A 13,705-nucleotide genomic window follows, 5' to 3' on the forward strand; every position below is an offset into this window, starting at 1 on the left:
GCATTCACAAATAAAGAAAAAAATCTAATTCCACTTAAACATCTTTCTGAAATCCATGTTTATTTCAATCTCCACATTACAGCCACAAGAAATCACACTCTCATCACCAACCAACCAACCAAACGAAGTCAACACCGGAAAAACCTCCATCCTCTCGTTCATTCACTCAACTGTCACTGTCAACTTCCGAAAAACAATAATGGTTCCAATAAAGCAAGATAGTACAAAGATGATACAAGACATGCATCAAATCTCATCCAATGAACAATGAAAAGTGAAAGGGCTTGACGCATTGACAAGTCCTCAACAGTTAAACAAGGCAGAAAGAGAATCGTATGATGTATGTTTATGTTAAAGCTGTATTGAATAGCGGGATTATTGTAAAGATGCTTTTTGAATTCTGAAATGTTTCGAAAGTTACAAAGAGAGTAAGTGGAGGTTTTTTTTTTTTTTTTTTTTACACATTTTCTTGGTTGTTTAGCTTAACATCCTGGCCAAAGAAGCAACAGGCATTCAGTGAAGTTAGAATAACGGGGAAAAGACAGATAAAGGTTCAGACGAACTAACATGAAGTCATCTATCGGAATGTGCAGGGCAGAAGGACGCAATGATCCACATAGCAACGTCCCTCCTCCTCACAATAATACATACACACGCCATGATCGCGTCTAAAACGCATCGATGCAAGCGTCAACTGAAAATTAAAACGAAAGAAAAAAACACTGAGTGGTTCAAACTACTTGATATGAAAGAAAATAAAAGACCGAAAGAAGTTTGTGTGAGATAAAACGAACTCAGATCATAGGCGTTTCATTTTGTAGATTTTTTACATTCATTCATGCTTCTTTCAATATACAATGATATTATATTCATTACTTTAAAACAAAAAAAAGTCATTTTCACTCTTATGATTTTACTATTATATTATCAAAGTCTTGGCAAAGAAGCCTTGAAATTTATAAATGTATTTAACGCGTCACTGTCTGACCGCCTGATTTTTGATGCCTAAAATCGTCCCATGACTCTTTTCCTATGAAGAAAAACAATGTTTAACATGAGAAAGGATTTTTCGTATAAATCGAGACAGTGACGTTCCCTAAAAACGAGGCTGAAGGCCTGCAGTCGCATGTCGCCGTCATGAACCGCGAGGCCGTAAAGTACCGCCACGTAAGCTTATAGCTGCGAGGTCAGCGGAAAGACCCCGTCCCTGACCCGATGAAGAGAAGCACGGCGGTTTCGCTTTTTTTAAAAACTTCAATTTCTGCGTATAAAAACGGTACATCAAAAATATACGTTTTGTGCAGTACAAGTTAGTGCAATTACATTTTTTCCCTCTTGTTCTTCTCATTGGCACTTAGTGAAGGTTACGATCATGAGAGGAACGCTCTTTCCTTTCTGACCACTAAAGAGAAGGCAAAGCTGCTCTAAGCTGTGATTGGACAATATACTTTGATTAATAAGATTCGGTCATTTGGCAATTAGGCGCTCGCCCAGTTGTTTCTTTGAACCTCTACATTTTGATTGCCAGTTTTGTTTGGTCTGATAAAAGCTCAAACGAGATTTAATCTTCAACCTGGAAGGCGGAAAATAATGTGTCAAATGATTAGGATTAGAGTTTCTTTTCAAAGGAATAATTCACCCCAAAATTGAATCAACTTTATCCTCCAAGGGATAATTCACTCAGAATGTGTCGTTCCAAAACATTTTTCAAAACACAAGAGAAGGTGAAATTTCAAAAAATGTATCTCTGGTGTTTTTGTCCATACAATGAAAGTCAATGGGGTCCAATGTGAGGTTTCACCAAAATCATACAGATTTGGAACAAGATGAGGGTCACTAAACGATGACCGAATGTTAATTTTGGGGTGAACTATCCCTTTAACGATACAGATCACATTCACATGTCCAATGACTATCAGTGTTTCATTTCACTGCAAAAAAAGGATTTTCTAACTCAGTATTTTTGTTTTCCAGTATGAATATCTAAACATTCTTAAAGTAATAGTTTAGGAAAATGAAAATTCTGTCATCATTTACTCGCCCTCAAGTTGTTCCAAACCTGTATGAGTTTCTTTCATCTGTTGAACACAAAAGAAGATATTTTGAAGAAAGTCGGTAACCAGACAGAGAGTTTTTTTTGCTACTATGGAAGTCAATGGCTGCCCGTCAACTGTTTGGTTACCGACATTCTTTAAAACATCTTCTTCTGTGTTCAACAGAACAAAGACACTCGCACAGGTTTGGAACAACTTGAGAGTGTGTAACTATCGCTTTAAATCAAGATTTATTTACTTGAGAAGCAATCGTCATGTTTTCTGAAAAAAAAAACACAATTGAGTTTATGCCTAAAACAAGAATATTGCTTTTCTGAAACATATTTTTCAGAAACTAAGACTTAACATCAGGTCATTTCCATTCTTAAGTAAGTGTATCTTGATTCAAGAGTTTTTAGATATTAGTAATGGAAAACAAGACGAAAATACAAAGCGAATCATTTTTGGCAGTGTAACAGCTCAGAGCTGCTTGGCTCATATTGAGAGGGTCTGTTTACATGAAGATGTCACATGATCACCTCCATATGAAAAGAAAGCACAGTGGAAGACATCTACATGTTAACAGAGCAAGCGTTTCCTTAAAGTGAATAATATCCGAATAAGCGATAATAAGCGAATAATTCCTTAGGAAGCACAATGTGGCCCGAAATTGCCACAAAGACTCCGCGATCGTGTGTTCGTGTGGAAAACACTTGATTTATGGATCACATTAGACTGGGATGTCCTGTTGGGATGACGGTTAAATCTGAAGTGTGGCTGGTTAAAGTGCCTGCCATTGAATTAATACTGTGGACTGACAGGAATAAACCTCATAGCTTATAAAGAGGCAGTTGATCTGTGAGGGACAGAATGGTTTCGGTGCGTAAGCGCAGAGAGAGGCCATTTTACATTCCTGCACTCGCGCTGCTCGCGCTGAAGTGCACAGAGGTCTCTCTCCGTAAGGCTCATTCTTGTTTAGAGGTATTACTTTAGCAATGTGTGTCGAAACAGTTCTTGACTATTAAGCGGAAACGCTCACCGTGTACGCGAACGCGCCGATCCCAATGCTAAACTGCACTCTGCTTTATCGAAATAGAAAACTAAATGATTTTCATGGCCGTTAAAAGTGCTTGAAGGCAAAATAAAGCGTTGAGTCCAGAAACAGTTCGATTTTGAAGCTTAGGCTAAATGACGTCCGTAAATGAATTTTGAGATTCTCGTGTAAGAGGGCTAACTGTTTAAAATACTCAATACCCAGTCAAAATAGCTTACAGAGTTTTAAACAGTTATGTATAAAGTCTGCCACACTTAAAATCATGGAAAATCGTTAGCCGTTTTCCACAAAAACATGAAAGTAAAATAAACTGCCTGAAAATTCTGCTTTGATTGTTTCATTTGTGGATTACTTGAGAAAAAGTAACTTGTTTTTGCCTTAATACGCAATGCAGCAAAAGCCAATAAGCTTTTTTTCCCCAAAGTATTTTCCTCTTTTTTGCTTTTTATCAGTTTTTTATTCTGAATAGCAGTCTCGTTGTTCCACTATGAAGCGGTAGGAAAAGAGCACCCCCTTGTGGCCTGGAGGAATGAGTGACATTTAAAAGGCCACACGCCTCAGACGGCTCATCAAGTCCCCCTGTGAGAGTGTGCAGGAGATATCGGTGCTCAGTCCGTGGAACAGGCGCAATAAAAGAGCACGTTTCAAAGCGGGCTAAGGGATAAAGCTCAGTCAGTGAAGCGCTGGCAGGCCTTCTTCCAACGGCACGCTGTGCACCACAGGTCCCTCTTCTCCATGCCGTACACCTTTCGGCACTTCTTGGCTTCGCCGCGTGGTTTCCTGGGGAAATAGTTCAAATAGTTTGGGTTAGTTGTGATGCAAGGCTCCAAAATCATCACGCAGGCATGAGCCCGGCGGACGGGTTACCTGGTTCCAGTGGTGGCTTTGGAAGCGGAGGTGTTGTTGGTGTGTGCTTTGCTGACAGTGGTGTGGTTAACAGGTTGTCTCTTCTCTCCGATGCTCACAGTGCGGATTTGAGTCATCGGGCCCTGCAAAGGCATTATATGTTAAAGGTGATCTGTCCTACACAAAAGCACAACCAAAAACACAAGAAGTGAAGACATGCTTAAATCACAGCTGACACTTCTACCATTCATAAGTTTGGGGTCGGTAAGATTTCTGAATGTTTTTGATACCATTTAAAAATAACTGTTTTATTCTAGCTTCATGCATTCTTTCTGTATCAACTGTTGAATGTGGGTAAGTTTAATAAAAAAGCAACATTTTGAGCAAAAACCTGAGAAAATCACATTTGTGTCAAAGACTACATTCAGATCGGATTCAGAATGAAGATTAAAACACAGATGGAGTAGATTGAGTCCATCAACACCCCTAATGCTTACTCAGTCCTATAGCTCGTCCTGGGTCCGAATTTCATTCAGTAACATTAGGCAGTTTAAAACTTATATGCAGTTTAATGTCTGATGATCGCATTATTTTACATGTGCGTAAGCAATACTTCTGTCTCTTGTTTCTGCTTCTTCACATGTGTTTTTGATCATGAGATTCTGTACTCTTTCAGGAGATGTGTAATAGCGCCCCCTACCGTATAACAGTGAAAACACGGATTGCCAGTCAATGCCGGGGAAAGAGTTAATATATTTTAAAATGTAATATATTCCTGTGAATTTTCAGCATCATTACTCCTGTCTTCAGTGTCAACTAATCTTCAGAAATCATTCTAATATGATGATTTTATACTCAAGAAACATTTAACTGACCTTAAAGGGATACTTCAGGATTTAGCATTAAGCTTTGTATTAGTAGAAAACCTGTAGTATTTTCGAATTACCGTGCTTTCCACCCTCATATCCCCCTGAGACGAGAGATTTATGTATTTTTTGTCTGGAAAATATCCTCCGATGACGCAAAAATCGTCATTTTGCCATAGAGGGTGGGATCTCACTCACAGAATGTACACATAGTGTCAGCCATCTTTTTTTGGAAGCTAAGCTAGCAGGCTCTTGTTCTGTGGAGAAAACTGAGTAGTAGGGGTTACCATCCTCTTTTTCCCGGACATGTCCGGCCGTCGAGATCGTCCAAAATGTCCGGGATTCGGCTTTTGCTTTCTGCAGTCGCCATTCGGAGCATCCGGACATTTTGGGCGATTTCGAAATCCCGGGCAGACTCATCACGGAGACTCACTAGTAGCCTAGTCTTGTTGTTTAACTGCACGCTCTTACCGGTAGGCGTGGCTTGGGTGTGGCCTCCTAGGGCAGCGAAGCAAGTGCATTCTGGGAGTTGTCTTTCATCCACATAGGCCAAAAATACATTTTCTGGCTTTTCTCAGTCTAGAAAGCTCCAAATTCAAAAATAATTTCACATTTCTTCTACATAAATGACCCATTTTAAATACACATTCATCTTTCCAGAGGTGAAGTATCCCTTTAAATTCACTGAAAGTCTTTGGGATGTGCTGGAGGAGACTTCACAGAGTGCTGGACTCTGGACTATTGTCAATCCAAGATCTTGACCTAAAATTGATGCACCTCTTGATGGAAATAAATGTTGTGATGTTATTTCCATCAAGAAGTGCATCCATTTTTGGTCAAGATCTTGTGTGAAAATGATTCTTCATGCCATTCTCCCAACCATTCTTTCACAGTTTGAGCCTGATGAATCTTGACATTGTCATCCTGAAATATGGCCATGATGTGTCTTCCTACATGGTTGTTTAAGGTATGAAAAGCTACACACTCCATCAATTAGGGTTAGAAGAAGTGCTGCCAAATATATAACATGCTATATAATAATCACAGCAATAATGATCCAGTCATAGACTCTTAAGCATTTGCTAATTTAAATCCAAACAGCGACTCTTTTTTTTGGCCAGGCAGTGTGAGATTTCTGCAGCTGTCAACCTCTAACAAGGGTTTGGAAGCTACTTTCTGCGTTTTGCAAAAGCATCTGAGACAGGAAACCAAAAGTCATGCAAGTGCAACTTCTGAAAGACCCCAAGAGACAGAGAAAGACAAGCTGGGAGTGACAAATGAGACTCAACCAAGCTTACAGGATCACTGCCCTTTCAACGTTTAGTGAGCTCAGTCTTTCACAAGATGATAAACGCTGTTGACTGAGTCTCTGAGAGAGAGACTGTGAGAAAACAAGAAAGAGAGAGAAAGAAAGAGCCATCTCACCGGTAGACCTTTATATATGACAGGGGGCGACTGCCAGGATACACTAATCCTATCCTCACTGTGAGGCGGTTCAGAGGGCATGCTGGGAATGCTGACAGGGGTTGTAGCCTGAAAAACAGTGTGTGTAAGAGGCGGTATTAGCAAAGCCAGCGGAAAGATGAAGAGAAAACACTGTTAAGTACAACCACAACCCAGCGATAGCCAAGAAGAGCTGCCTCAAAGACTCGATCATGACAAGCCGTTAGAAATGAGACGGTCTGGTACTCAACCTATCCAACCTGGTCCTGAAACCACAGCCTTTGCTGACCTCATCACACTGACCCATAAATACATCAACAAAATAGACTCCAGCAATTAAAGAGACATGTGTATGCAGAAGTCTGGCTTTGATATTGAACAGAGCCCTAAATATGGTGCGCGAGCAAAGGTCAAATATATAAATCTCTGACCATTTGAAAGATTTCAGAAAGGTCATTCATTCCGTTTGGACAGAATTTCTCAAGAAATTTCTGCAAAGTCCTGTAAAAATGTCTAAACATCCTTAAAACAGTGCACTTGCAAGAATATATATTGAATTAGGGTTTCTTACTGATTTGGCAAATGGTTTTTAAATAATAAACCCCACAAATTTCAAATGAGGTTTAGGTAAATGTTATATTTATCCAGCCTCCGCCCTCCCTCGCTCGTTTTTAAGACCGTTAAGATTATTTGCATTGATGTTTTTGCATTGATATTATTGCCGACAGTTAAGCAGAATTCCTCCCAAAATTCTCATAACTGTAATGCCATTGTATTTATACATCATGGTAGTATTAGTTTATGCTTTTGTATATTTATGGTAGCATGCTTATGCTTTAACAATTACTGTATTCCAGTATTTTTTTGTAATACAGAACAATTAATTTGTTACCATAGTGAGAATCTAATAAGAATAACAGAGAATAATGAAAATTACAGTTTATTTTTTTTAAAAGGGATAGTTCACTCAAAAATGAAAATTCTGTCATGATTTACTTACAATCACTTGAATCCATTCAACCACTTGATTCATATGGATTATTTTTTACGATGTCTTTTTGTCAAAGGTTTGGTATGAATGGACAGAAATATTAAATGAATTTGTGCTCCAAAGATGAACAGAGGGATTATGGGTTTGAAACATTATGGTGGGAATTTTTGGGTGAACTATCCCTAATGAGAATATAATTAAACTGCAATTAATTGTCATGAAAGTAATGCAAAATGAGGTTTCATATTCTTCAAACAAAATATAATATCGTATTTCTTTCTTTTGATTTTGGGATTATAGTCATAAAGCCAAAGCTTTGTTGACTCTGACCCTGATGGTGAGAGCTTAGAGTTGCATTAATAACTAAAACAGAGCCTTGCGTGGGGGATCTGAAAGAATATGATGTTCTCAAAGTAAATACAGATTGACAAAAGGAGAGTGTGCATAAGACTTCATCACTACACCTCAAACCCATAACATGACACACACACTCCAATGAGTGCAGATAGATGTGAGTGGGTGTTCAATAAGATGTCTAGATGAAGTGAAGAGCGATGTTACCTGGTAAGCGTGGTCAGTGCGGATGTGACACAGCGCCGACGGTGCTGATTGGCTGAGTGGGGTGTGGATCATGCGGGCGGGCTCAGATCGAGACGCATCACAAGTCAGGACTGGGAAGACGGGGGCCGGCCCGGACGTAGTAGGAGAGGTGGGCGTGAGGTTGGACAGCCCCTCCGAAAGAGTGTCCATGTTGACCTCGATTTCAGAGTAGTAGAAATCCTCCTCTCCGTCGCTGTAGTCAGAATCTCCATTTCGCCTGAAAACACACGACACTAAAACTTAGGACAGCCTCCTTAGAACTGCAGGCTCAGTGCTCTTGTGCACGCGTCACCAGGCAGCCAGCAGGGGGCAGCAGTGCCAGCATCATAACCGAGGCTTGATTTACATGGGATAGTCAGGTAGCAACAAGAGGCTATAAAAACACTCTTACTACTTCCATCAGAATGTGGTTCCCTCTCTACCTCCTGTTATGGTGCTCAGAAAGGGAAGAGCACCCTGACCAGCCTCATCCTTAGAGACTGACAGACAAACTGAGCCCTTCATAAGGACACAATCATCTCGGCCTCAAAAGCTTTAAAAGTTAACTTTACATTTACTAAAAAGAGAGCCAATATGTCCTATGTTGAAGACTTTTAACACTGTGTCATGTGCTTTTTTTTTAATGTTAAAAGAATTTAATGCGAGTTCGAATATCATTTTGCGTGCCCTTTATAGCTGTACTGAAAGAGACAATGGATAATTCTCCTCAGATCTTGAAAATAAAAGGAAACAAGAATGTTAAACAAACAAGTGAGTTCTATGACAAAGATTCTTTCAGTCACTCAGTATGTATTTTTAAAGGAATAATTGACCCAAAAATGACAAATCTGTCATCATTTACTCACCCTCATGTCGTTCCAAACCTGTAAGACTTTTGTTCATCTTCAGGACCCAAATGAAGATATTTTTGATGAAATTTGAGAGATTTCTGTCCCTCCATTGACAGCTACACAACTACTACTTTGACGCTTCAAATAGTTCATAAAGAGATCGTAAAACTAATCCATATGAATTGAGTTTAGTTTTCTGAAGACTCGATCGCTTTATATAATGAACAGATTGAATTTAGGCTTTTATTCACATATTTATCAACTCACACATCAGTTGTGGTAAACGGAAGCTCAAGCATGTTCGCTTGACGTGCGAGAACCAATGAGGTTCATTCTCGTGTTACGCAGCACGTTTGAGCTTCCTCAAGAACCAATGAGGTTCATTCTCGTGTTACGCAGCATGTTTGAGCTTCAGCGAGAACCAATGAGGTTCATTCTCTGTTACGCAGCACGTTTGAGCTTCCTCAAGAACCAATGAGGTTCATTCTCGTGTTACGCAGCACGTTTGAGCTTCTGTAAGAAACAATGAGGTTCATTCTCTGTTACGCAGCACGTTGGAGCTTCTGCAAGAACCAATGAGGATCATTCTCGTGTTACGCAGCACGTTTGAGCTTCCGTAAGAACCAATGAGGTTCATTCTCGTGTTACGCAGCACGTTGGAGCTTCTGCAAGAACCAATGAGGATCATTCTCGTGTTACGCAGCACGTTTGAGCTTCCGTAAGAACCAATGAGGTTCATTCTCGTGTTACGCAGCACGTTTGAGCTTCTGTAAGAAACAATGAGGTTCATTCTCTGTTACGCAGCACGTTTGAGCTTCAGCAAGAACATGTTTATATGTTATTAAAAGCCTAAATTAAATCTGTTCATCATTTAAAGCAATATTGTCTCTTCATAAAATTTGGACTAAACCGCTCAATTCATTAGTTCTGTCAGGACCACTATCGTCAAGTATGATTGACAATAAGCATACAGTTAGGACTGGCCGTATGGCAATAACCCCCCTTAGGGTAACAGAACAGAACCAACATGAATGTATTGCAGATATCAGTAATTCAAGATTTTAAAGTACAGCATAATTAAAGAATTTATTCTAATTCAAGGGGAATCAGAATGCCATTCTGAGTGACGAGAGGAGGAGCTGGGGATGGAGGAGGGTAATCAGCTCCTGAGAAACGCGATAGCTGCTGATAATACTGAAGGAGCTTATATATGTATACGGTGACAGGTGTCGTATTCCTATAGGTGGACGTGGATCAGCTGAGAGTCAGCTGATGCGAGCTTGACTAACGTGACCTTCCAGAACTGACGCTACGCTTAATTTTTACGATCTCTTTATGAACTTTTTGAAGCATCAATATGGTAGCTATGTAGCTGTCAATGGAGGGACAGAAAGCTCTCAGATTTCATCAGAAAGATCTCCATTTGTGTTCCGAAGATGAACGAAATTGTTATGGTTTGGAACGACATGAGGGTGAGTAATTAACGACAGAATTTTCATTTTTTTGTGAACTATTCCTTTTAACAATGTTAAATCGATGTAATATTTATGAATTCATTGTGAGTGCAGTGCGCTTGCATAAAGACTCAGCCCACATGCTCTTCTGATTGGCTGTGATTTTTGATTGAATTTGTCACGTCTTGTAGTCGAGTCACGTCTAGTTTGGGCAGACAAATTTCTTGTGTAAATGTTCAAACTGCAGAACAAACATGTTCATCTATTGTATGCGTGATCTGTCTGACTGACACTTACCCGAGGTGGACGGTGCGGATGTGGCGCTGGATCCCTGAGGAGGTGCTGAGGACTTTTTCACAGTTCTTCCACAGACACTTAAACATCACCTTCATGGAGTTCTGGAACAAACAAACATACGATTAACATTTTATAAAGGGCATGCCGGTGTTTCCGAAGTTGCTAAAGTTTTAGGGAAGTTTGAAAGGCAGCCAATCACAGATCCATATGCAAATTTCACAATGACATCATTGCAGTAATATTTAGAGTTTTGAGTATTCTATTTTATCAAGTCAATGGGAGATTTTCAAACTTGAATGTTATATTTCATAAAAAGCTCATTAAAGACCAAAATAGACAGCACACCTAAGGCTACAAAACAAAGTTTGAATGCCTGAGAAATGCCTAAGGAACATCAATACAGTTCTGCCTTAGAGCTATAAACCTACTTTAAAAAAATGAATAAAGAGAGAATAATAATTAGTAAGTGAATCTTTAAAAAGAGATCTGGTCTATTTGCAGTCAAGGCCGCTATCTGCAGTGATTCAGAGGTCTGATTGCATAAGCCTCATGAAATTCCCTTCAGCCCACTGCTGCCCCAAAGGCACGAAGGCTTCTCGCTGCAGTCAAACAACTATTACATATACAGCACTGCCAGGTGACGGCATGTGTGTGTCATGTGTGGGAGATTCACACCTCCTGTGCTGTTCTGTCACGTTCACCAGCGCTCCAAGTGTATTTTGTTTCTCCTCTCGCTCTGAATCTCATCTGTGTTTATCTAACATACTTGATTTCTGTGTTTCTGTAGGTGATTCAAAAACGATGAATCAGTCTCTCACACACTTTACTCTGATTTTTACTTCATATCCAATGTCCAAAGATAACACTCAACAAGTGCCAAAATGGAGTAAAACTACATGATTAAATCAAATTAAATTGTAATGTAATTAAATTACCTGTGATGGTAAATCTGAATTTTCAGCATCACTACTACAGTCTTCAGTCACATGATCAATTTTTGATATCATTCTTATTATTATCATCAATGTTGAAAACTGTGCAATATTTTAAGGGAAACTGTAATAAAAGTTTTTTTTTTAGGATTATTTGATGAATAAAGTTCAACAAAATATTTATTTGAAATAGATATATTTTGTAACATTCTGAAAGTCTCATACACTTCAATAAGTATAAAATACACTATATTCACTTATAAAAGTAAAATACATTTATTGATGAATATATAAAATTATAATCATTTTTTTTTTTTTCTTATTTTCTTTTTATTAAAAAAGTAAATTATGCCAAATATACTTTTAGATATTTATTATCATGTTAATTATTGTGCCTTTTAGCCCCAACAGCAGGGGTGCATTTTACCCCAAATACCATACTTTTACATATTCTTCCGTTAATGAAAAACTGTTCCTTTAATAACCTTGAACAACACTGAAAATCATTAACAAGACCTTTGTCTCAAAGCATGTTCAATAATTTTAGCGATTCTCAGTTGGTACTTAAATCTACAATATTTTAATAACATTAAATATTAGATAAAATTAGCACAGAATCAACTTTGCGCTGCTGCCCGTGATCAAAAGCGGATGTTTTGGAAACGGCAATTCTTTGTGCCATCTAGTGGTTCAGATGAAAAATAAAATCACAGGCGTGATTACCCAATTTTACCCCATTGCACCCTATCATATTCCCATAGTTCAGACAGAGAACGGTGTGAAAGAATGACACTCCAGAACAAACAGAGAGCCAAAATTATATTATCATTATATTTATAATTATCATAATTTCGTCTGATAAATCTCACCTGGAGCTTAATTTGTGAGAAAAATTATCACATTAACTCTGAAACATGTCTGGACCTGTTCACTGAGTCAATGAGTGGGTGTGTGTCTACTCACACACACACACACACACAAACATGCAAATGCTCTTGGCTATTCTCAAGGCTGATGATTTTAACCCTTTCACAGATCACAAAAGCCTATCAAACATTTCCCATCAAAACCTCGTCAGAGAGGATGTGACAATCATAAACCAAAAGCGACTGGGAAGTGTATGTTTCCATCTGTCTTTATGAATGAACAGCCAGTCTAAGTCCTCTTGAGTTACACTTCACCCAGCTGCTTAGCATTTGGCTTGGTTCGCTTCAAAGAACTTTGTTTTTTTTCTCGTCTCCTTCATTCACAGTGGTTTTTATTGGCTATAGCAGGACATATAGGCATGCAGGGAGGCCTCTGGTGAGCTGAAATAATAGAAGAGGTAGCCAGCGCTGTTGCCTAAGACAAGCACTAGCAGTACGGGACACATCCATCGTCTCTATACACACACACAGGAGAATAACACTCTAGCCAAAAATCAGCTGAAGCCATATTAAAGATTATGTAACGCACACCAGAGTGAAATAAACAACTCTACTATCTATTTTTTTAATTCTGTCTTCAACATTTCAACTAAATTTTAGTTGTGTACAGGATGGCTAATGGGGTTTCTAACATAATCTGAAAGGGCTTCTTCAATCCCCTAAGGATTCTTTTAAAATGACCAAAAAAAAACTACACTTAATTGAACTGAAAATCTTTTTTAGTAGGGTCTCTCAGTGTATTCTTATTTGCTCCTGTTGGGATCTTTTAAGAGATCGAAGTTATGACAGAATTTCCATTAGCAACGTAAGCCCGTCTAGATCGGCCCAATGGCGGCATCCGATAGAACGGGTGAAGGTCTCTGCGCATTACTGTCTTTCCTTTCATGCAACACAACAAGATTAAATGAAATAAATTTTCTCATATGTATAAGCTGACCAACATTACTTCTCTTATAATAGCTTTGGATTGGCCATGCTGTGGTTTCCCACGTACACTTATCTAAAGTAGCATTAAATTAAAACAGAGGTAAGACACACCCAAATTTAGAATGGGCAAGCAGCATTTTTACTGTTCTAAACGGAAATTCACTTTTTGTCTTTGCGAAACGCATACACTTGAATTAGTGCCAAATATTAGTTGTCACTAATCTGACGCAAAACTTGCGGAAACATACGAATCCGTTTAATCTACTTGGGAAAACAATTTCAGAGTCAGTCGGGATAAAATCAAATGTAACAATTTATTATGTCAGGTAAATGTATCATGCCAATTTCATAATCAATTCAAAGATAATAAATACAAAAGATACAAATCGCCCTAAGCCTCTTGTTGCATTTATTTATATAGACAGAAACTTCTGTCGCATGGAAACATTTGCTAACAATGGGAATTTGCATTCAGAGTTTACACCTTTTGGGGGCAGAATGACATT

At 38.7% G+C, this 13,705-nt stretch overlaps 1 protein-coding gene across 2 annotated transcripts in view; it reads right to left on the minus strand.

Moving 5' to 3' along the window:
* Positions 1 to 1,713: 1,713 nt before the first annotated feature.
* slc2a4rg (SLC2A4 regulator) overlaps positions 1,714 to 13,705 on the minus strand; it is a 65,984-nt gene continuing 53,992 nt past the window's right edge. Inside the window, exons 5-9 of one of the 2 annotated variants that reach the window (XM_084098152.1) lie at positions 10,415 to 10,515; positions 7,795 to 8,050; positions 6,225 to 6,332; positions 3,955 to 4,076; positions 1,714 to 3,867 (exon numbers count right to left, since the gene is read on the minus strand). In XM_084098152.1, the coding sequence (XP_083954278.1) occupies positions 3,756 to 3,867; positions 3,955 to 4,076; positions 6,225 to 6,332; positions 7,795 to 8,050; positions 10,415 to 10,515 (699 nt within the window). In that variant the 3' untranslated portion in view covers positions 1,714 to 3,755. The remainder of the gene's footprint in view (positions 3,868 to 3,954; positions 4,077 to 6,224; positions 6,333 to 7,794; positions 8,051 to 10,414; positions 10,516 to 13,705) is intronic. The other variant, XM_084098153.1, reaches the window with a different exon arrangement.

This window comes from Abramis brama, assembly GCF_963993115.1.
Source record: "Abramis brama genome assembly, chromosome: 22".
Taxonomy (NCBI): Eukaryota; Metazoa; Chordata; class Actinopteri; order Cypriniformes; family Leuciscidae; genus Abramis; species Abramis brama.